The sequence below is a fragment of the Galleria mellonella genome, unplaced genomic scaffold (genome assembly GCF_026898425.1).
Source record: "Galleria mellonella isolate WM207_F2 unplaced genomic scaffold, CSIRO_AGI_GalMel_v1 utg139, whole genome shotgun sequence".
In the NCBI taxonomy this organism is placed as follows: Eukaryota; Metazoa; Arthropoda; class Insecta; order Lepidoptera; family Pyralidae; genus Galleria; species Galleria mellonella.
Window position 1 is genome coordinate 4,269,296 of NW_026441995.1, and position 25,646 is coordinate 4,294,941.

The 25,646-nt window shown below is 35.8% G+C and overlaps 1 protein-coding gene across 1 annotated transcript; it reads left to right on the forward strand.

Moving 5' to 3' along the window:
• The first annotated feature begins 1,008 nt into the window (after nucleotides 1-1,008).
• LOC113519168 (Fanconi anemia group I protein) lies at nucleotides 1,009-24,519 on the forward strand. The gene is made up of 25 exons (XM_052903444.1): nucleotides 1,009-1,294; nucleotides 1,388-1,501; nucleotides 2,794-2,966; nucleotides 3,187-3,354; nucleotides 4,264-4,374; nucleotides 5,302-5,432; nucleotides 6,817-7,016; nucleotides 7,473-7,600; nucleotides 8,342-8,556; nucleotides 9,211-9,415; nucleotides 9,790-9,960; nucleotides 11,578-11,681; nucleotides 12,627-12,787; nucleotides 13,945-14,124; nucleotides 15,415-15,603; nucleotides 16,437-16,645; nucleotides 17,274-17,453; nucleotides 18,239-18,366; nucleotides 18,657-18,853; nucleotides 19,731-19,886; nucleotides 20,587-20,791; nucleotides 21,300-21,489; nucleotides 21,971-22,163; nucleotides 22,664-22,784; nucleotides 24,360-24,519. Exons 1-25 carry the CDS (start codon nucleotides 1,193-1,195, stop codon nucleotides 24,467-24,469), a joined length of 4,041 nt encoding a protein of 1,346 aa, XP_052759404.1. The 5' UTR covers nucleotides 1,009-1,192; the 3' UTR covers nucleotides 24,470-24,519.
• The last annotated feature ends 1,127 nt before the right edge of the window (nucleotides 24,520-25,646 follow it).

The following is a 25,646-nucleotide window of genomic DNA, read 5'->3' on the forward strand; positions in this document are numbered from 1 at the left end:
GTTGTAGGTATGGCCATATTAAAAATCAATGTAGATCTGTTCCACATTGTTATAAGTGTGGTTAGGGCCACTCTGGAGAATCCTGTTCTGTTCATGAAGAAGATTTTTACTGCTGTATATGCCAAGGTGCTCACCAGGCAAACAGCAAAAAATGTCCAGAATTTTCAAGGTTTTCTTTTATGTTAAAGCATCAATTTGCTTGCTCCTTCTATTAAATCATATGCTGACACTCTAAGATCTAATCCAGTTATTGTAAATACAATGTAGTACAATAAACTCAAACCAGAATGGGATTCATAATGTAATTTCTCCTTATTCTAATAAACCTTATAAAAAAAACCGTCATAGAAAAAATTCGTCGTCCTCCAAAACCTTCCTATGGGTTTGATCGTAATGAATATATCACTTTAACAAAAGACTACAATCCTCCTGCTCCTGCAGATGGATGTGGTTATAATCAGCAACATGAAACTAAACGTTCTATTTCTAAAATAGTAATAGCTCTTTTAAATTTATTAACACAATTTAATATCATTCCACCGTCCAACGTTTCTTCTCTTTCAAATGCATTCATTAATATTTTAAATAATAAAAAGAATGGACAACCAAGCCAAAGTTCTGCAGTGGAACTGCCGTAATGCAGTTAGTAAAAAAACAGATTTAATCTATTTAATAAACATGTACAAACCTTTGTATGTACATGATGTAACTACATCAATTCCAGTATTATTGTTTTTGTTGATAATTTAGAAGTATATAATTCGATTTCCTCTTTTATTGTTATCAATAATATTAAGTTGTAAATTTTCTTAGTTTATGTATTTTACATATACATATATATTTTTAAGGTTAAATATATTGTAATATCTATTTAGGTATCTGTCCTTTTCCTTATATTATTCATTATTCAAGTTTTTTGATCCTTATCCTAAACTCCTTTACTAAAATGCTGTTTCTCAAATTTTGTTTTTGGCGGATGCACTTAGTGCCATGACATAAGAAAAAAAAAAAAAAAACATAAATATAATGTAGTTGATAGACGTTGTGTTTCAATTTCTGTTTCTTTGATATAAACAAAGTTTACTAACTTTATTTTCTACATTTTTATCCTTTTATTCCAGTCTATTTTGATACGATTGAATTGAAGTATCGGTTTAATTACGTAAGACTGTTAAATAATTAATTATTAAGAATGGAGATTAATAATCCTATTTTTATCAAAATTAAAGAATTGGGTATTAAAAATAGTAAAAGGGAAGAATTGCGTGAATATTGTAAACTAAAAATGGAAGAGGTTAGTTTAATTAACCGACTTAATTTATGTTTAAAGTAAGTACTTGTTTGTTTTTATTTAAATTAAATATTATTAATTTATTTAATCTTACAGATGTTACCGGTTTTATCTAGACGTATTATATGTAGCGATGCTGCCGATTTGTTGAATTGTTTATTCAATGGATTGTCAGAGAACTGCGCTATTTCAGCTAGGAATAAAGTTAAGGTATTATGATCTTTATTTGTATCCATTATTTTCAGTTATTGTTATAGGATAAGTAAATAGACCTTTACTTTTTTAGTTAAGGTGTACAGTTTGTTTTATTGTTATAGACAGAAATGAAATGGTAATAGTAACCCTGCTCACCTATGCTGTAGGTTTATGCTGTCAGGTCATCAATAAGAGATGATAGATGTTGGCGAAGTCTTTTCACTTGGCTTATTCTAACATATCTAGTATCTACTAATCAATGAGGCCACAAGTTCCCTTTATCGCCTATTCCTTTTTCTGGATTTTTTTCTGTTGTAATTTGTAATCACCTTGGTATCTACACTTTGAAATAGGTGTATTTAAGAAGAGAGCCAGGTGGACCGCTTGCCTCTTATATTATCTGGTATCGACTCTAGAATTGTAGTAAAGCCTTGCATAGACATTTCTGCAAATATATATGCAATTTTAAGGGAAAGAAAGGGATTGTTTGAAATAGGATGAAAAAGCCCCGTTACTGATAATATACTCTATATTTTTTTTTAATGGGTGATAATGGAATGGTAACCCCGCCTGCGCTATCAGGATACGCTGGCGGGGCACCAGTGAAGGATAATAGGTGAGGATGAAGCAGGTCAGTTGGTCCATCGTGACGAATTCAACAAGAATTGTACACGATGGTTTCCAGGGGGAACCACGTGGAGGTCGACCTAATATTGCTAGCAATGAGGCTGTCAAACTCCATTGCTAACAATCCCTTTCCCCCCAATATACTCTAATAAATCAAGAATATTATGGTTAATTTTAATTAAATTTAGAATTAAAAAAACTTAGAATTAGAGATAACTATTTGTGAATGTGGTCAAGAAGATGTTGATGTAAACCATATTTTTAGACTGTCCTTTAAATAATTAAACCCAATAATAATAAAAACAATAATATCAAACTATAAATTCTGTTATATGTATTTTTTTTATATATTCATATAAAATATATATTTAAGATGTTTGTATTGATAATTATCATTAACCCATATTGTGTTGTCTTTTTCAGTTTTATATCAAAAAGTCCAAAATTAGATCAGTCATTTAGATAGAATATCTATCTCTGATGCTGACAGAAATGGTCATAAAAATAGCTACCAATTGCCATTACGGAAAAAAGAAGAAGAATACCTGTGTACCAAATTTCATTAAAATCCATTCAATAATTTTTGCATAAAATAGTATAACTATGTTAACATATCCTCACAACTTTCCTATTTATAATAGTAGTAGGCTTTTATAATATAAATAAACTAATATTTTCAGGTAATAGATATAGTGCTACAAACAATGAGAAAAGAGTCTACATCTATTAGACACTGCAGTGAGGTTGTCAGTAGATTGTGCTTAGAATTATCGAGGATGCCAGCTGATGACTTGGTAACATGGTGTGATGACAGTGTCCAGTCCATTGTCGAAGATGCTGATGTTAATATGATGTATGTTATACTGTATCCAGAGTATGGAGATTGTTGCCATAAATAAATAATGTTTAATTTAAAAGAGTTTACTCAATAATAAAAGTGGTTTAGATAGAATTCATTACAATCCTTTTCAAAGGAGTATTGTAAAAACATTTAAAATGTATCTTTAATAAAAGATTTTTTTTTTATCAGACTTATTTGCTCTTTGGATAAATGTGCCTTATACTATTTACAGATGGAGAGATGTACTGCCCGAGTGTTTGTATGTGCTGGCGTCACATGTTAATATAAAACATTGTGGTACAGTTATGACCACCACAGAGTACAAAGAACAGTGTGTACGCACATTATGCCAGTGTCGGTGGAAGGAGGGACAACTTGTACAGTTAGCTGCTATGTTTAAGTGAGATATATTTTTAATATTTTTTATGCTACTTAGAATGGCAAACAAGCTAATGGTCCACCTGATGGTGAAGTGGTAACCGTCGCCTATAGACATGAGTGTATAACAGTATATTGTTTCACCTATAATACCCCCCATATGTTGCCATTCCTGAGGACTCTGGTGTTATTCCTCTGTATACTGTAAATTCACTACCATATCCCACCCTTCAAACCGAAACACAGCCATGCAGACATAACTGATTCACAGTAGAAACATGAATGGGACAGCGGTGCCCAAGCAAACAAGTTTTACAAAGTCTCCCTCTGGTAATTTAAGCGTGTTTGACTTCAGTCTCTGGTTACCTGGTTTTTATTGACATGCAATATCAAATAATGCCTATTCACTCTAACTACGAAAAATGCCATGTTAAAGTAATTAGATAACATATTAAATGTTGGCTTCGAGGTATAAGCTTTATAAATAAATTTTAAATTAGTAATATTGTAGTAAATATAATTAATTACCAAAACCGGGCTTGGTATGAGTGCAAGATCTTGATGACAGTTTTTTTTATACCATTGAGGTGGTAAACAAGCATACAGCCAATCTGATGGCAAACAGTTACTGTACCCTATGAACGCCTGCAATATAGGGCGCACCACGCGCGCGTTGTTGACCCTAAAGAAACCACTTTATCCCTTTCACTTGTCAGGATGAAAAGTCTCTATGGAGCAAACAGTGCACATTTATAAAATTTCATTAAAATCAGTTTAGCAGTTTGAGAGATGCATATGAACATTCATTGTGCCCCAGAATTTTTATATTTTTATATTTACATTATAATAATATTAAAGAACTAATTATAATAATAAGATATAAGTTATTATCTATTTGAAATAATACTAACTTTTTGATACTTATTTGCAGAGATATGCAGTTAAATCGCAATGATCATAAACAAGTTGTCAACAAATTATGCTCTTACATGACAGATATATCCCTGGAAAATCTACCACCATTAGTTTATCAACTGCTCAAGTAAGAATAGAATAGAACAGTATCTTTATTTCCTTTAACAAAATTAGCCTATAGTACAATATAGCTATGACTCCACACTAGGCAAAGCCTGTCTCGTGGAAATCAAAGCAAGTAATTTTACAGTTATGGTGCGGCGAACAGGGTTAATCTAATTATACAATGTTTCATGTTAGTTTGGGTACACGTAGGTGCATAGTTTATGTGGGCGTGTGCGTGTGCTCGTGCTCTACGTTAGTGTATGTGTGTGTGTGTGTGTGCCACATAAAGAACATTTATATTCCATAAGCATCTGTAATCTATTTGTAAATAAAATTTTAATTATTTGTAATTTTGTATAGTTTAAAAAATATTTGACTAAGAAAACAATGGTCGGCCTTAAGAGTGTTCTCTTCCAGGCATTCTTTGGATGGAGAAGCGTAATTATAAACATAATATAAGGAATATAATATTTTAGTTTTTTTCTAGGAAAAAAAAAACGTTATGAGACTTAATAAATAGTAACACTAAACTTAAGGAATGGATTTAGTTAATTATATTATTATCACAGCGTTAACTGACCACTGTTGGATATAAGTCTGCCCCATAAGGGGATTTTGCAAGTAGTTGCCACGCTTGTCAGGCGGGTTGGCAACCGCAGTTAGGCTTTTAGAGATGGTTTAAGAGGGACACTGCTGCCCTTCCCTCGCTCTCCCTTAGTCCTCTTATGACACCTACGAGAAAGGAAGGGGGTGGTAAATTAAGTACTAGTTAGTAGTTAATATAAATTTTCGCGTTGTTTACACATATTTTAAATACACGATCGAGATTTCACGCGATAAAGAATGTTTGCAGGTATAAATTTTTCATTACATTAAGTCCGGATCGTATATTTAAAATATAAGTACAATTGAATTGAGAAGTTGAGTAACATCTAATTTTTATTTGTAGGTTATGCAAGACAAATAATGTGGAAATAGTTATGGCGCACCTAAGTCATTATTTTAATGGAAGACTGTATAGTAAATTCGAGCCTCCTCCGCAGGATTCTGAGGCCACTACAATTGATATAGATGATATTGGTAAGTATAAATATGTTACACTCCTCGCAAAAATTAAGGGAACATAAAAATTTTTGAAATTTTTGGGTGATTTTCAACAGGCTGTATTTCAGTGAAAAATAATCGTACAGGAAATTTAAAAAAATATATTTTGAATGCTTGAAAACTCTAGTTTTCAGATTTTTTGGTGAAAAAATTTTTTGAGCTCCGGTTTCCATGCAATTCTTAAACAAAGCTGAAAATAATTTTTTTCTAAATTTTCTAGGTTTCGTTTTTCACTCTATGGGCATGGAAAAATTTTTTCGAGCTACTCCATTGTATAGGTCTCTTAGCGTGTTTATTCAGCTTAAAAAAAAATCGCTTTGGATGGCTCAATTACGACCATTTGTCTCTAGAGATATCGAACTTTGAATGCAAAAGCATCCTTTTCCATTCAACTGCTAATATCTCTGGAACTACTGGTCGCACAGCATTTCATATTTACTTATTAAAAAAGAGTTTCTTTATCTGCATAAAATTTCCAATTAAAAGTCAAGAGTTATATAAAGAAAAAATTTTTTTTGAAAAACCTCTAACATTGAATTTAAAAAAGTGGAAAAAAGTGACTTCTTGTTTTTCTCCTTTTTTTTTGGTTATAATATAAGCATACGTCTGTGTGGAGGATAGTTTTAGCCTTTAACTGTCCTCTGCTATAAATACATAAGCTATCCCTATAATGGGAATTTTGCCTTTAGTTGTCACGCTTGGCAGGCGGATTAGCAAGCGTAGTTAGGCTTTAGAGATGTTTTAAGAGGGATGCTGCACATCTCTTGCCCTCCCTCAGTCGCCATTTACGACAGCCATGGAAAAGGAAGGGGTTATTCTGTGCTGGTACCACACGACTAAGACACAGGACTAAGAGTTTTTAGACATCTTTAGTAAAGGCTCCTACGTACTCTTAGACATGTCTTTTCGCTTAGCTGTAAGCTTCTCTCTGATCCCAGAGTGGACACCAGATCAGGTAGGCGGTTCTACCAGGGGGAGACTTTGTACAAAAGTCGATTGCTTGGGTACCTCTGTCCTATTTGTGTTTCTACCGTGAAGCAGTTGCGTTTGCATGGCTGTGTTTCGGTTTGAAGGGTGGGATATGGCGTAAATTTACTGGGTACAGAGGAATAACACCTGAGTTCTCAGGAATGGCAACGCATGGGGGGTATCATGGGCGAAACAGTATACTCTATTATGTCCATGGTACTGCTCAGGTCTATAGGTGACGGTTACCACTTTCCATCAGGTGGGCCGTCAGCTTGTTTGCCATTCTAAGTTGTATGAAAAAAAAAATAGTAGTTATAGGTAGTAGTAGTTTTCAATTATATTAGTAGGAGTATAAGAAATAGTAGTAAGTACCTATACAATTTTGTTTCAGCGGAGTCCAATTCAGTGGAGCTCTGTCTCTGTCTATCCACTTGTATCTACAACATAACACAGGGGCTCACTGAGCTGGAGACTATTAGGAAACACCTGAAGGCGTGGCCGAAGACCCAATTGCTACGAGCACCATTTTTGATAGATGTAGCGCTCGCATTGTCTGACAAAGGGCCGGAATTTAAAGGTGTTTGTTTAAATGTAAGTGAAGTTTGCATTGAATTTTTTTGTTTGTGTGTTTTCATTATGTATTTCAAACCATACCTATTGTGATACTTTTTGCTAAATATGTTCTTACAAAATTTATACATGATAAATACCTGGTAATGGTAGAAGGATAGGTGGCAGCAGCATCCGTCTTAAAATATCTCTAAAAATATCTATAACTATTTGCGGTTGCCAACCTGTCTGCAAAGAGTGGCAACTACTGGCAAAACTCCCATTAAGGGGAACGTTTATGTTCAGCAGTGGGCAGTTAATGACTGAAATGATGATGATAAATAATTGAATCCATTCATATCCTGTCTACTGACCTACTGTCCTATGATAACTAACTATTTCTTGTAATTTCAGTTTGGGGCACTTTTGAGTGTAAAGTTTGTAAGAGATTGTGAATTTAGATTTTTTATCTATGGTCATTAATTTTTACGATTGCAGGTGATCAAATCTGCAATAGAACATCATATTATGGACGAGCTGCGAAGAAAAGAGTCGGCGTGGTCTCGCTCTGTATTGCCGCCCGACGTCGACGTAACCAATATGCTCAAAGTACTCACCACTGAAAGGTATTATTATAAATACATAAACAATGTATGTGTAAATAAATTACCATGTGGTCCCGGTATAGAATAGGCCACTCCTTACTTTTCCGTGGGTGTTGTAAGAGGCGGCTAAGGAAACTTAATGGTAAAGGGATGGGTAGCAGTGCCCCTCTTAAAACATCTCCGAAGCCTAATTCCGGTTGTTAACTGTCTGCCAATTGTGACAATTACTGGCAAAACCCCCAAGGGGAAAGCTTATTTTTAGCAGTGGCCAGTAAAAGGATGATATAAATAAATACTACAGGACCTGAGATTGGCGAGGGATTATTAGTAATGGGGAATTGATGAGCCCATGTAGTTAATTCCTGATGAATCATGGTGGGCTGATGTACCTGCCTTCATCCTCATTTATCATCCATCACTGTTGCCCCGCCAGTGTAAACCGATAGAATGGAATGGTAAGCCCACCTGGTTACCATTCCATTATCATCCATTAAAATATACACTGGACACATTATCTAGTAATTTAAAAATTTGTAACCTAACCTTTTATTTATAGTTTATTCGTGTTTTTTTTTTCACGCTTATTTTTTTTATATCTGTTAGGGGTGACGGCTGGCTCACCCTACCCCCTTTTAAATATGCCTATTTCAACGTATACTGATAGTACAGGTTTGGTTACCATTTCATTCACACCTCTAAAAAAAGGGAACCCTCCTCCTAAAGGGTTGAAAGGGGCTAAACTATTATATTAAAATATTTCAGCGTCAACCAAGTCAATTTGACAGCGATGGGTCTAATCAACCTGGCGTTGTCACTACTGTCAGTGTCTCGAGCGAAACCTACTGCGCAAGCGTGCTGGTCGTACGGCAAATTGATTCTGGTGCGAGTGAGCAAGTTAATACTGGAAACTGCACCGTACATATTGACGCAATTGGGAGACAGGTTGGCCGGGGACTCTAATCAGCCGCAATATGCAGGTGGGTGCTCCATGCTAGCGGGCCCAGTGAATGGAGAGAGAAAAGGGGTATATAACAGGGGTAGCAGACTTGACTAGATCCCAAGATCTGCTTTTTACTGACGAAACTTTGTACGATCTATCAATTCTATACTTCTTGAAATGTCAAATGTAACATCATAGTTCAGTACACAATTATGTAGTATAGTAGTATTTTTTATTTTATTAAAAGGGAAAACATAAAACTGAAAAATATTCTTAGTAACTTCTTATTCATATTAGTGAGAGCATTGCGTCTGAGCATTTTCCGCTAGATTAGTAAAACATTATATTTTTTGCCTTGTCACGATCGACTGGATTAGAAGTCGCTTTCGACCGGTTGGCAACCCCTGATATATAGGGATAAGGAGCGCATTAAATTCCATTTTGGAGTGCAAGATGTAGGAATGAATTCGACGTGTAGATCACGGAGAGCTTTTGACTTGCTTATGGCGCCCTTGGACAAATTATTAAGCTATTCGCTTGAAAGTCCTAACATTGAATTTGATATGATCCTTTACTGATATGTGACTCCCTTTACATCCTCCTTGGTTCTCTCCCTGACTTCGAGGCCGGTACCGGTTAGACTAAGTCAAAACTTTCAGTGATAATTGATTATTGGATAGTGTTATTACAGACTGCCTGCAAGTCCTGTGCAAATTAGCACCATTGTCTGTAGAGCGCTGCAGCCAACTGCGCACTATCATCGAGAACTGCCAACCATCGGGCAACGATTATACTACGGCCGCCGCTGTACTGGATACCGTCCACCCACTGCTCAACTTCAGTATAAAGATCAGGGACACCCTAATTATGTTCTGCAGCAAAGGATTGTATTCGAAGTTAGTGGTGTTTAGTTTCTCTAAATATATATATATATATATGTAATGTATCCAATGTACGACATCACGGGCGATGGTAGTTGCTTTCCATAAGGTGGGCTGTTAGTTCGTTTGCCTCTCTAACTGTATACAAAAAAAAAAAAAAAAACTTCATCTGTTACTAGTACATTGCCAATTCACCATTAGTATTGAAGAAAACTTAAACATGCATGCTATGACATTTTACGAACATTTATGGGCTGTTATTATCTGAAAATAAAGATTTTTTTTATATTCTTTAATTCTCCTCTTTTAGTTATTTTTTATTATTGAATCTTTTCTTTATTTTTTTTTTTATTAGCAACTCGTATTAACATTTCCACCTCTTACCGCAGGGACTCTGTGCACCGCTGCCTGTCGCTGTCGGGGCTACTGTCGGTGCTGCGTCACCTGCGCGTGTCACGCAGCACGTTCTCCAGCAGCGACAGCGTCAGCGAGCAGTTCAGCGCGCACTCCTACCTCACGCAGCTCTCCGTCGACCTGCATGCCACGCAGCAAGGCGACGTGTTAGTACTTAATACCTCGTAATACGGCCCATTTTATATATATTCATTATCATCATTTTAGTCGTTAACTGTCCATTGCTGAATATAAGCATTCCCCGTACAGGGAGCTTTGCCAGTAATTGCCACGCTTGGCAGGCGGATTAGAAACCGCAGCTAGGCTTTTAGAGATGTTTTAAGAGGGTTACTGCAGCCCATTTGTACCATTAAGTCGACTCTAACGGCACCCACAGGAAAGGAAGGGTTGGTCTATTCTATGATGTGACCACACGGCCATATATATATTCTTTATGACACTTGTTAATTACATAGATAATACATTTATAAATATTATGAGCAAGGGTGGACTTTTCTTTAAAAAAGATATCTGCTAATTCAAATCCGTTTAGTAGTTTTTGCGTGAAAAAGAAACATACACCTATATTAATACTGTATATTAATCTTTTTTTTTATTGTACTGATAATCTGGTAGTATTATTTTATTGTTACCCTATTGAACAATCCTTTGGTTTCACCTATGGCAACAGAATATCAGTGTTTTTCTTTGCTCTTTTGAGGGCGAAGCAATAAACTGAGTTGTGGCCATTTTGTATAGCAAAAAAAAAAAAAAAAAAAAAAAACGCTATGGCACACTCAAAAACAAACGAAAGTTGCATTTGCTTTTTTTTGTGTGTATTTTTTGGTCATTTATGTTATCTCGTTTTTTTTTTGTGTATGTATGTTGTAATTTGTGTGCTGTAAGTAATGCAAATAAAATTATCTATCTATCTATCCATTCATCTATCCTAACATATTTTGGAATTTATAATAATAATATATTAATGATATAATATTTATTATATATTTATAGCCACTAGATTCCGAGGCTTATTGTGTTTGTGTTTAGTCATCATCATCATCAGAGGGAGACTTTTTACAAAAGTCGTTTGCTTGGGTACCTCTGTCCCTGTTTCTACCGTGAAGCAGTTGTGTTTGCATGGCTGTGTTTCGGTTTGAAGGGTGGGATATGGCGTGAATTTACAGGGTACAGAGGAATAACATCTGAGTTCTCAGGAATGGCAACGCATGGGGGGTATCATGGGCGAAACAGTATACTCTGTTATGTCCATGGTACTGCTCATGTCTATAAGCGATGGTTACCATTTTCCATCAGGTGGGCCGTCAGCTTGTTTGCCATTCTAAGTTGTATAAAAAAAAATCATTATCATATCAGCCTTTACCTGTTCACTGCTGAACATAAGCCTTCCCCATAAAGGGGGTTTGCCAGTAGTTGCCACGCTTGGCCGGATTGGCAACCGTAGTTAAGCTTCAGAGATGTTTTAAGGGGCATGCTACTGCCCATACTCGCCCTTCCTTAATCTCCTCTTACGACACCCACGGGAAAGGTAGGAGTGGCCTATTCTATGCCGGGACCACACGGCCAAGTGGTATTTAGTATAGTTTGTCAATTTCGTATGCAGCACTCCTTAGATGATTCACGAGGCGTGTGACAGACTAAGATATTCATCCTTGAAGTATAGTTACTCCAGTGAGGGAGAGAAGTACCCTTCGTACTCTGTCCATCTTTTACTCGGCATTTAGTAGAACAATAGTATTTGTCATTTTACTTTTTATGTTTAGGGTAACATCGCGAGTTCGTAACGTAGCAATGTGCTTGGAGGTGCTGTCGATAATGCGCCGCTGCCTCGTCCAAGACGCTGCTGTTAAGCAGCTTTTATATACAAGTAAGTTACATGTCTGAAGATTAAGCCAGTGTTTTTCAAACCATTTCATAGCACAACCCCTTTAGAATGTAAAAGTATTTTGCAACTTCGTCCCCTTTGTGGTTTCTAACATACAGATAAAGGGGGGAAAGAGATTGTTAGTAATGGGGCCTAACAGCTCCACTGCAATGTACCCTATCAGGTCGATCTTCACGTGGTGCCCCTGAAAACCATCGTGCTGAATTCCAGGTGTATTTATCACGACTAACTGACCTGCTTTATCATTCTCACCTATCATCCCTTACTGGTGTCCCGCCTGCATATACTAATAGTGCAGGGGGGGTTACTATTCCGTTTTCACCCATTAAAAAACATACATATATAGGGGGAAGGGATTGTTAGTAATCTATGACTACTACTTCCATTTCTAGCAATAAACCCTGGCAGGTCGACCTTCACATGGTATGCTCTGGAAGCCGTCGTGCTGAATTCCAGGTGTATTTATCACGATGGGTTAAGTGATCTGCCTTTTCATTCTCACTCACTCACCTCTCAGTGGAGTATATATTAAGGACTTGATTATTATTAAATAAATTATTAAGGACATCTTTAAGTCTTTTAAAAATGTCAAAATTCGACTAAGATAGGTAATTCAGTTTATCAGTAGACAATAAATTGCTTTTTTTTGATCCTGCACTAACAGGATATGCTGGCGAAGCACCAGTGAAGGGTGATAGATGAGAATGAAAACAGGCCAGTTAGCCCATCATGATGAATTTATCAGGAATTAACCATGATGGTTTCCAGGGGGAACCGCGAGGAGGTCGACCTGGTTGGGTATACTACTAGCAATGGGATTCTCAATCTCTATTACTAACAATCCCTTTCCCCCCCAATAGATTGGTTAGGATAGGTGATGATAATGATGATTATTTAATGAACATTACAATTGGTATTTTATTTCAGAGTTGTACTACTGTGCAAAAGAGAAAAATACACTTCATGAGACTATTTTGGAAACATTATATGAGCATCTCAATAAGTATTTGGCAGAAAGTGAAGACGAGGGACCGCCTTTGTTGCTGCACAAGTGTGTGCAAGTCACTGCAACCGGTGCCACCCTTGTGGTAAGTTATCCATTCTGCTATTGGTTTTTTAACTCAATATTTATTTATTTATTTATAAAAGACACACCAACAATATGCTCACAATAATTAAGCAGACAATATACAATGTTACTAGTAAGTAAAAGAGAACACTACTATTAAAAAATGCTTAAATCTAAGTTTGAACAAAAAATTTTACTCCTCACTACCAAGCTTAAGGCCATATGAACACATCAATTAAAGGTGTATACAGCTTTCACAGATAAGCGTCAATGTACACTACTAACAATTATACAATTAGAAAAGACCTAACTACCAATCCATATTATTAATAAGCCTAGTAAACTGCACTAAAGAATTACCAAAAATGTCGATATCATGGTCAACGTTTACGGCTTTATTATACGATGATAACATTCTGTTGAGGGAAGAATTGGATCCTAAGTTAGTATGACAAGTGTATTTATGATTCTTTACGTAACATTGAATAGCCATTTCCCTTCTGAGGGGTGTCGTAACACAAGACAATAGGAATTTAATGATCAAGAAATAAGTAGCAGCTTTCCTTTTAAAACATCACCAAAGCCTAACTGCAGTTTCCAATCCGCCTGCTAAGCATGACAACTACTGTTGAACAACTACTGTTGAATAGGGAGAGGCTTTTGTTCAGCAGTTGATATTTTACAGCTTATATAATAATTATGGTTATACATGATCGCCCGTATGCAAAGGCTTCAATTTACTCAGTGGGCTATGGAGAGGACTATGCTCGGAGTATCTTTGCGTGATAGAATCCGAAACGAGGATATCCACGAAAGAACCAAAGTAACCGACATAGCCTGAAGGATAAGCAAGCTGAAGTGTTAATGGGCTGGTCACATAGTTAGAAAAACTGATAACCGATGGGGAAGAAAGGTTTTTGAGTAGCGATCCCATACGGGCTAACGCAGTATAGGACGAACCGCCATTACATGGAGTTATGACCTGAAATGCATTGCAGGGAGTCAGTGGATGCAGGTAGCTCGGGATCGTTCCTTATGGCAGTCTATTGGGGAGGCTTATGTCCAACAGTGGACAGATAATGCCTGAAATGTTGATGATGATGATGAAACTTTAAAAAAAAATTTACTAACATATGAGTTTTTTCAGTTTTGTTCAATTAGCGATAAACATTGCAGGAACCAATATCTTACCTACTGTATGCAATAGCAGAATTCATTCAGCCCGTAGAAGATGAAGACTTGGAGGACATCCTCGGAAGCCCAAGTGCGGATACTGGTAGTGCGCTTCTAAAGAGCCAGCTGACCTATATCATGGAAAAATTGTGTAAAAGCGAAAATTTAGGCGTTATCGATTTGGTTTGTATGATACCTTAAATTTAGATGATACATTCCCTTTTTAAAACACCGACAGTACACCTAAGATGCCTCTAGTGTTGCAGGTGCTCCCATGCACCCATTAACCTTTAAAAGCCTGATTTTTTAAATCAAATAAAAAATATATAAGTGTACCCTTTACTGTGTTTACTAATGGGAAAAGATAGTAAAAAAATCAAAACGATATTTTTATATATGTATTTATTTTGAAAAAAACATTTGGTAACATGTAAACAGCCAAATATTAAAATAATGTCGATTGTAGGCGCCCAATTCGTTTTATAACCCCGGTATCAAATTTGAAACTTCAGGTATTTAAGGGTTAAGGGTGGCAGTGGTCACGTACTATCAGGCGAACCGCGTGCTCGTTTGCCCCCTGCGTTATAAAAAAAAAATACATATCTGTGTGGTAACAGATTAGGTTTTAGGTATATGTACCTTTTATAAGCAGAGTTCTGTGTTCGATAGTGGAGCTAATAAACTGTTAGGCTTGATCCACATTATAAAGAAAGCGGCATGCTCACTCGCTCCGCTCTCGGTCTGGTAAAATATTATTTCGTAATAAACAATGTGCGTATTTACACTACAATCCAGTCCGGTTTTGATCAATCCCGAACTGTTTGTACTGACCATACCGAGAACGGAACGAAAGCGGCGCTATAGTGTGGATCTGGCTTTAGTATTATTATAAAAGTGTCAGCTTGGATTCTGAGTTCACTATGTTATTGCTTATTTACAAGGCCGCATTTTATAAAATACAATCTATTAAAATGTTTTTATTATTGTTAGTGTGCAATAAAGCGTTTATTATCCTTGCTAATATTAGCCTTACTCCTTATATTATTATTATTTATATTAATGGCTTAACCAATCGCTATTAAATTTGGTATAAACGTACTATATGATACAGAGGAGAACATAGACTTGTGGCAACCCTGTGGTTTTGACAGATGATTTGCCCGTGCAAAAGGTTGTGGTTATAATATGTACTGGAGCCAGAAAGTATTGTTGTAATGTATTGGATTAGTGTCTGTACCTTTTGTATCATCTGCATGAATGTGTGGTTTGGCGTCATATTAAAATATAACTTATGGTTTTGTATACCATAACACCGCTGTTTGTATGTACCTCATCCTCATGGCGCAGTCTTTGCCGGTATACCAACTTCAAAGGCTACTTTTTATTCCGCTTAGTGAACGCATTCCAGTCACGCAGATAAATGTAATAAATCGCGATTATGAGTTAGCCATTAAATCTGTTTCCATATTATAGGAAGATCCTGGCCTCTCAGACTTGACTCCAGAGTCGAAAGCGAAATGTCTTAAAGTACAACAAATACTGCAATGTTATGAAGCGCTGGTGGCGTATAAGATAATGCAGTGGGTACCCAGCAGTGCCGATATAGCCGCGTCTATATATAGCTTATATAAGTCATGTAATCAGCTTCTGGAACAATTAAAGGTTTGCTGTTTATTTACCTAATAATATATTTTACTTTACCAATATTTCGCAAATAAATTATTCATTCGTATATCTTATTAATATAATAGAATTGTAACTAGATATGTTTGTACATGGGAGGTATTTATGAAAAATTTGCAGAAGGGGTCTTAATAAGAGTAATAGAAGTCAAAATATTATATTTTTATATAAATTTTGTCTGTCTGTCCGTACGTTTGTGTCAGCATCATGCAACTAAACTATTGTACCAAATTGGATGCAGTTTTGGGTTCTTAATGATTAAACTTAATATCTGGTGTATGTTGTATCTTGATACGCTTTCATATCTATGTATGTATGAAAGTGAGTTTATTATTTCTTTGATCAATTTTAATAAATTTTTACATACATATTACAATACTTTTACAACAATTTTTCGTGTGGTCCCGACATAGAATAGGCCACCTTTTCCTTTCCAGTGGGTGTCGTAAAAGGCGAGGGATGGGCAACAGCGACCCTCCTAAAACATTTATAAAGCCTAACTGCGGTTCCGAATCTGCCTGCCACGCGTGGTAGCTACTGGCAAAACCCCCCAAGGGGGAGGCTTATGTTCAGCTAAGGACTGCTATGATGAATCTCATGCCTCAGGAATGGCAGCGTATGGGGGGTATCATGGGTAACTCTGTTATGTCCATGGTATTGCTCTTGTTTATAGGCGACGGTTACCACTTTCCATCAGGTGGGACGTCAACTTGTGTGCCATTCTAAGCTGTATAAAAAAAAATATCTTAGTCACACAGACCAAGTCATAGGTAAAAACTAGTATATAATAAATGCATAATTATTATACACAGGCACCACCGAAGACTGGTAAAAAAGGGAGTAAACCGCTGAACGAGACAAGGGAGACGGAGAAATCTCAAAAGAGTCAGAAGTCACAGAAGAAGAGCAAAGGTCCAGTGAAACTATCGAATCTGACTAAGGATAGGGCTGGTCCGTTCAAGCCTCTGCCGTGTCTGTGGGACCTTGGTCTTTGTCACAGAGTCGTCGAATTGTTGTACAAGTAAGTCATTTCATGCTATTATTTATATAGTCTTAATAACTTAATGGTCGAGTGATCGGTAGCAGCATCCCTCTTAAAATGTTCCGAAAATCTAACTGTCGTTGCAAACCCCCAATAGGGGGAGGCCTATGTTTAATAGTGGACAGTTAATGGCTAATATGACGTTATGATGATTTGTGTAGTCAAATTGGGCTTAAACTAAGAGAGAAATCTCATATATTTATACATTTTATTAATAATTACTATGAGTGTACTTATATGTACATATAAAGCCCTGGTTAGTCGATTAATACTTGCAAATATAAGACGAGTTTTAAAGTGGATAAGGCCAGGGAAAGGATATCAATTTTTGGGACTTACTACTCTATATTTGCCGTCGTAGGAAGATCTAGGGTGGTAGTAGTAATTTACTGATATTATTAATGTAAAAGTGTGTAAAGATATTTATTTGTTTGGATGTTTGTTACTCAGTCATGTTTAAAAGGCTGAACGAAATTTACTACATGCGTAGGTTATTTTCTAACTTAACACATATGATACTTTAAATACTGGGGACGCGGGCAAAGTGCGAAAATGCTAGTATCTTATATTTTAATATTATACATATTAATATTATAATATGGTACAGTGAATCAGTGCCATGGACTTCGTTAGAAGAGCGTAACTACCTACGCGGCCGTCGCGACTTCCATCGGTGGGCGCTCCGCTGCATACTGTCGGTACTCTCAAGCGATCACATAGAGAAGCAACAGGTCGCTTCTCATGTCACTAAAATTGCTGCTATCCTCTACAAGAGGTGTATTTCGAGGTATGTCGTTTGGTCCTTCGAACCGGACAATGTACGTAATATGATATTCTATAGTTATGTTTTTATTTTTTTTTAAACCACTGAGGTTGCAAGCAAACAATACGGCTCTCCTGATGGTAAGCAGTTACTGTAGTCTATAAACACCTACAGTACCAGCATCTCGCGTGCGTTTCCGATTCTGAAGAAATATTTTTACCCCTTTTTTGAAGAACCCCATGCTGGAAAAGGAAAAACTTCGACAGGGAGCTCATTTCATAACCTGAGCTTTCGTGAGCGGAAACATCTCTGAAATCATGCTGTGCAGGACTATCTAGACTCTAAGATATGGGGGTGAACTCCCTGTTGATTGCGAGCTGTTCGATGATAGAAAGTGGCCGTGGAAATTATATTGAACAATTTGTCTGAGCACAGTCTGATATACAAGCGGTAGAACACACAGAGTGAGGCAAAATTTTCCCTAACATTTAAGGGATCGATATGTTTTTAGTTATTTATATTAATTACAACATATGGATATATGTTGTAATTAATATTGCTGGTCTCAAATGATGTTATACCAAATTAGATGTCTTATATTTTGAATTAGTTATAAAACCTTTGAAAATAATCAGTTTATCTCTATGTAATTCCTAAAAGCTGAAATTGAATTACATTTTTAGCCTTCATGCTTTAGAAAATTATTTATTATTTAGCACTGAAATTTATGTTTACATCTTTATCTTAAAAAAGCTAAGTAATCTACCTACATAGTGCTCATATAAAATAACGATGGTGTTTTGTTATAGATTTCAAGATATGTGCGACTTTGATGATCAGACTACACTCAGCTGTTTAGAAGTATTCAAAGCTTGCTTGACTTTACTTTTCTCATCAAACTATTCACTGAAAATGGATAGCTTTTTACGATCAATAAGTAAGTGTGTCTCTAAATTTATAAATATCTTTTACATATACCATATATATATTTTAATGAACTAAATGGTAATATACACCTTGTAACGCGTGCAGTTAACGCGACATTACGTAGGCGTAATGATTGGTCATTCCATCCGCGTAATATGAGGTGCGCGTGCGCGTGTGTGCGTATGTATAGATATGATAAAGTGATTATTATAGGTTATATTACGCGGTTGATCGGCGACTAAAGCTTGTCCTAATGTGACACTAGCTTTATCGATAAAAATTATTTTACGCATTTTACAGCCGATCTATCCGAAGTATCCGACGCGACGCACATAGCAGCAGTTCTAGAGCAGATCTTAGAGGCGCTGCAGCAGGCGGCGGCCGAGAGTGTCGAAGAGGAACCAGAAGCGATTGGAAAGAAGATCACGACTGTACTGGTGCAAACTGCTGCCTTCCTCCTCGACGTACCCGTGCTGCATTCCACTGAGATGACTAATGTATGTACGCTTAATAACAGTATAACACTTATTCATAAATGTCCAATTACCATGTAATATCACTGAAAATTGGAATTTTTAAGGTAAAAAAGTATTTGAAAACTTCAGAAGCAAAATATGAAGCAGATGTGAAAAATTTTGTTTTAGATTTTTGTATGCAACTTATTCTTTTTTTATACCATGAAGGTGGTAAACAAGCATACAGCCAATCTGATGCTAAACGGTTACTGTGGCCTGTGGATGCCTGCAACACTAGGGTTATCACGTGCGTGTTGCCGACCCTGAAGACATTTTAATATATATATTTTTTAAAGAACTCCATACTGTAGTCTTTAGGGAAAACCTAGGGGAGCGAGCTCATTCCACAGCCTGAGCGTTCTCAGGAGAAAATTTCTTTGAAACCACACTGTACATTGACCATTTAAGTTCAAGCGTGTGAGGATGAATTCCCTATCATAGGCGAGCGGTACGTTGATAAAATGCGACTGTGGGCATCATTACAAACAATTTTATGATTTAAGTTTTAATAATACATTATTTTTTATAAATAATCCATCAAAAATACTTAATTTAAAAACAATACTTTTGAAAATAGATAATTGCAAAGAACGCACACTATGGTATGCTTTGGTATAAATGTTATTAAGCTGTCTTTGCACCAATATCTGATGTTATTTGTGTTTGTAAGTGATGCAAATAAATTATATATATATATATATATATATATATATATATATATGTATATATATATATATATATATATATATATATATATATATATATGTATATATATATATATATATATGTATATATATATATATATATATATATATATATATATATATATATATATATATATATTACACAAATATTACAGATATTAATCAAACTGGAAGAATATATCCGAATAAGTAAGCAGGACTGGTTGCCGATGTTACCAGCGCTGCTGGCGGCCGGCTGCAGGGACCAACAAGAGGCGCAGCTCTTGGACGAGCTGCTCACTAAGATAACAGCCGTGCTGGGCAGGATTGATGTTAGTCGCGTCTTTTAATAACAGATCGTTAATCTGCATTTACAGCACTTCCTATATTTTTTTTTAAGAAGTGTTAAAGAATAAAAAATAATTGTTTTGTCCACTACGAGTAAATTTTAAGTAGGTAGTGCGAGTTTACAAAATACTTTATGTCCGTAGAGATTACTCCGATTCAGTGTGAGTCGATGTTCAACCAATGTTTTAAACAACTAAAGATGCACGAATTTACTGAAACGACTACTAATTATTCAACTGAGTAATTTATTCAAATTATCCGAATGAATCCGAAACTAGCACTAGCAATACAGTGAATAAATTTTATTTATTCACTATATTGCTTCTACTAATCGCTAAGATCTTTCATGAGTAGTTATTTTTGTACGAGCCGGTACGCACGCAACTGAGTCGAGTCGATCCCTAGGATGACGAGAACATTTTTTTAATAGTTTAAAATTATTGGAATACGTACATCAGTACATTACTAATTTAATAGTCGAATTATAAAATTCGTAATTACTAATTGTTAGTAAATTATAAAATACAATATAAATAAATAATAAATGAACAGCTCACCAATAATAATACAATTTAAAATATAAATAATAAAATCTGAATTAATGAATGAGTGATTTACGTAAAAACATTTTTACATACAAAATTGTCTCTGCGAAAACTGTTGTTTAAACTGTAAGTATATTAGGAGGAAGACACATCAGCGGGCGAGAGCGAGGAGCCGAGCAGTTTTCCAATAGTGGACAGTAGGTCGGGCCACACGGTGTTGGCGCACGTGTGTACCCACCTTGGGCAGCGGTTCCGCTATGTCGACCACCTGCTGCAGCGAGCGCGAGACCTCACCGTCGCCCTCGCACTCGCCACGCCCACTCACCTGCAGAGGATAGACAGAGGTATGTCTCAAGACTTTTAAGTGTCTGTTAATTTTTAAAAACAAACAAATTTTAATAATTCAGATTATTATTTTAAAAAGCGTCATGAAAGGGTATTAATTTTTTACGTATTAAATTTGTAAACTTAAGAAGCAAAATATGAATTAGGCGTAAAATTTCTGTTGGTAGATTTATGCGAAACTTAGTATATATGATTATGGTTTTAGTTCGCTGTCAGAGCAATTAAAAAAAATAGGACCACTATTATTTTAATTGTAAGAAAAACCGAATAGACTTTGGTGTATTTTAATTGAGAATGTTTGCTTACTTGTTTGCGCTTGAGTCAGGGTCGCTTATGATTGAGGGTCTCGGATGGTCCCAAAACCAGTCGAGTTTTTTCCACTTAAATATATGTAAGTCAATTAAAATATGAAAAATAAAAAATTTTATGTTTGTAAATCGAGAACAACTAAAGCAAATTTGCTACACTTCCATATGAATTCTTTTAAGCGGCACATATGCGTTGCAGAACTGACGGAGCTGTACAAGTGTATAGTGGTACAGCTGTGCTCGCTCACTACGTGGGTGTCTCAGTGCTGCAAGTTGCGCTGCAACCCTGGCGCTGGCAGCGAGCGAGTGCTGGCTGTCGCAGTCCGACTGTTAGCACTGCTGTCGACACTCGCGCGACATCTACCGCCATCTATCGCGCTACACCTGCGGTACACACTGCATCTTATCTCTCTATGGAACTCAATGAAAATAAATCAATAAAAATTTCCAAACTATAAAACTACATATCTGTAGTAACAGGAGTAAAAAGACCGTCACAGATTTTCTCGATTTTTTAAATGTCTATAATTTTTAAAATATGGAACTTAGGTTTGTTTTATTTCGTTGATAACTATTATGACTAAGCCTATTACCCGATTCCGGCTTGACGTTTACTTCTGGAACATTATATACAGGTATATAACGGGAAATTAACGAACTTACCGTGTTTTGCATTATCCGATAATTGTTTTCCCTGAAGAAGACTTCCGGATGAAGTTGGAAATGGCATAACACGATGAGTTCGTTATTTCGTGTTATATATGTATATAGACATCGCATAAAAAATGAACATACGTTTTAAAAATAATATAACTAAGCGTATATATATACATATATATATAACTAAGCGTAAATATGTTTCTGTAACAGGTTTGAACGTCTACTGAAATTGTGTGGAAAGAAATTCTCAACGGTGACCGACAATCTGATCACATACCTGGAGGGTTCGCAACAGCAGCAGAACGCAAGCAAAGTGCTCCGCGACACTAAACTCATACCGCGGCTCGTGCTGGAGGCGGAACAGTTCAGCAAACACGTGATACTGCTCGCTAACAAAGGAAACGTGAGTGAAATAATGCGTAATCTTTTTTTTTTATTTGGCACAATTAATAAACTATTTTAGTACAACTTTTTATCATAATTAGTCAATTTAAAGCGAAGCACAAGAAAAGTAATAATATGCAATAATGGACAAGTATTTTCTCATCATGTACAAAAACATTTTAACTTGGGGTGAGTAATAATATATAGCAATATCTATATATTTTGGTTACAATATCTATTATACAATATATTGGTCCGATAATAAATATGTTACATCACTGTTATTCAATATTTAATGTCAAAATGAAGAATCCGATCGAAATTAACATAGTTTTCTTTGAAAAAAAATATCAATGATGTCTTTTAATTATTGAAACTTTGTAACCATAATGTAAATTTTAATACCAACATCTATATGTTGATATTATTTTTTCCATTGCTTTTTGTTTCTATTTAAATGATTGTCCCGTCTTGTATCTATACGTTATTTATTACCGCGACCCTCTACATTAATTTCAGCTGAACTATCAGCAGTACCTGTCTCTGGGGACAGCCCGTGACTTCCGGATAAAGGCGCCTGTGTTACAAGAAGCGCTCAACGCGAGGGGGGAGCCTTCAGTTGACGAGAATAGCGACAATGGTGATTTTTTATTATTTTTATTTATGACTAGTTATTGTTGGCAAAGCGGGCAAGATGCCACTATCCCCCAAACTGAGGGGCCTCATGTTCGAGTGGCCGTGAACACAGAAATAATCTTAAATTAATTATGTAATTTTGTAAAAAAATTGTATTTAATCAATTTAAGAATTAGAACTAAATGTTCACGAACAGTGCACGCTCAGGCTGTAGAATGAGCTTTCTACAAAGGTTTCCCCTATAGACTACATGGGGTTCTTCAAAAGGAGCATATTAAGATTTCTTCAGGGTCGGCAACGCGTACGTGACATACCTAGTGTTGCAGGCGTCCATAGGCTACAGTAACTATTTACCATTAGACAGGCTGTATGCTTGTTTGACGCCTTTATGGTACAAAAAGTAACAAGAGTCAAGAACATTCAGGAATTATACAAATAAATTATCAAGGTTTTAACAAGGTATTTATCAAGTATAACCAAAAATAAACACATTTATTGTAAGTGTTGGTAGTATGCACATCTATTTAGTGATATATAATTTAATAAAAATAAAATTACATCAAGTATTTTTAAATAAAAGGTGGCCCCCATCCAGTAGTTGCCATGCTTGGCAGTGGTGTTAGCAACCGCAGTTAGGCATTATAAATATTTTTTGAGAGGGATGCTGCTGCTAATCACTTAACCATTAAGTCCCTTTAGTCTCTACGGGAAAGGAAGGGATGGCATATTCTAAGCCAGGGCCACATAGCACACATATTCGAGTATTATTTATATGTATAGTTATAAAAGAAAAGCGGACTCCATTAGACAAATTCTCTGAGTGTAAACCAAAAATTCTCGGTTCTTGAATATTTTATAATTTTGCTAAATTGCCTTGTAATTTACTCTGATTAATTTATTAAATACTAGCCATCAAGTCAGATTTTTTTAAATCGATTAAGTAATTTATGAATTTGTCCATTACAAACAATCAAATCTTTCCTCTTTATAAAATTAGTATAGATACCATTCGACACGGGGAAAAATTAAATTCAGTGATAAGTTTTATAAACTTACTTATTATCTATCTTATATATCTATTATTATAAGTGGCTTTTAATGTATTTTGATTTTCCAGCATTGATATTAAATAGTTGTGCAGTAAGATATTTAAATTATGCTGGATTTAAATGAATAAAATTATTAATTTATTACAATTTTATATTTACAAAAAGTAATAAAAAATGCACTGTGAGTTAAGAAGTCGGTAGGGCGATCAGAAATGCAAAGCTAGATTAAGAATAGGTTAAAGGTGGTAACAGTTGAAGACACGCGCTGGATGCGTGAGTGAGATGTACGAATACCAAGCCGTAACAATAGTTATTTATTTATTTAAACATTTTATTGCACCATAAACAAAAATATACAATGACAATTGAACAATTCAAGTGAAATACAGTAACATAAATACAGATTTAAAAATACACATTAAGGTGCAAAAGGCGGTCTTATCGCTAGAGCAATCTCTTACAGACCTTTGGTTAAAAGACAATAGATTTTTTAATTAATTTTTAATTAACATAGTCTTTCTCTATTACAGATGAACAAATTAACATAAACGATGCGGCAACAGAAATCCTCGGGAGCGATAACGAGCGTGACGGCAGCGAGGAAGAAACTTCCCCAAAAAAGAGACAAAGACTGTTATAACATTATAAACATAATGTTATTATCTTTATAGTTATGTGATTTTTATATCAAATACAGGAATGTCGTTAATATTAAGTATTAGCTTTTATTTAAATTTTCTTTCCCAAACCAGCGGAATGTATATATACGCGCCATCTATCCATTCAATATCTTTAATTCTTTCTACCCAAAGGTTGTCTGGAAGAGATTGCTTAGCGATAAGACTGTCTTCTGTATTAGCCTTTAACTGTCCACTGCTGAACATAAGCTTCACCCTTGGGGGGAATTGCCAGTAGTTGTCACGGCGGGCGAATTGGCAACCGCAGTTAGGTTTTGGAAATGTTTTAAAAGGAACGCTGCTGCCCATCCCTCGCCCTAACTTAGTCACCTCTTACGACAACTGCGGAAAAGGAAGGGTGGCCTATTCTATGCCGCAACCACACGGTAAACAGAACTACTATTAGTATTAATATTAGTGCAATAGTGTTAAATAAATTAATATTTAATAAACCGTCATAGTCGTAGAATACTGACGGATCTGACAAATATTACATATAAAGATCCGTCAGTATTGTACGACTGTGACGAAAAAATTCACCAGAGGGAGACTTTGTACAAAAGTCGATTGCTTGGGTACCTCTGTTCCATTCGTGTTTCAACCGTGAAGCAGTTGTGTTTGCATGGCTGTGTTTCGGTTTGAAGGGTAGGATATGGCGTGAATTTACTGGGTACAGAGGAATAACACTTGAGTCCACAGGAGTGGCAACGCATGGGAGGTATCATGGGCGAAACAGTATACTCTGTTATGTCCACAGTACTGCTCATATCTATAGGCGACGGTTACCACTTTCCATCAGGTGGGCCGTCAGCTTGTTTGCCATTCTAAGTTGTATAAAAAAAATTAATATAGGTTATCACCATAAAAACTATACTTTTTTTCTGTGAAAAATATAAAATATTCTAAACTGTCTTCTTAGTTATAGTCTTATTGAAGAATTTTGCTTTGCACTAAATAGAATTATGCTCCTTTTTTCATTTTTTCATATTCGGCTGCAATATTAACATACCTAACTTAGCAGTTGTGGTAAATTTTTAGTACTACACTCTATCAGGTCAACCTCCACGCGGTTCCCCTGAAAACTATTGTGGTTATTTCTGGTGGAATTCGTTACGCTAGGCTAACAGACCTGCTTTCATC

Coding starts and splice junctions, on each gene's coding strand:
- LOC113519168 (XM_052903444.1), top strand. CDS start 1,193: ATGGAGATTAATAATCCTATTTTTATCAAAATTAAAGAATTGGGTATT. Junction 16,646..17,273: donor GTCGTCGAATTGTTGTACAA/GTAAGTCATTTC, acceptor AATATGGTACAG/TGAATCAGTGCCATGGACTT. Junction 17,454..18,238: donor TACAAGAGGTGTATTTCGAG/GTATGTCGTTTG, acceptor GTTTTGTTATAG/ATTTCAAGATATGTGCGACT.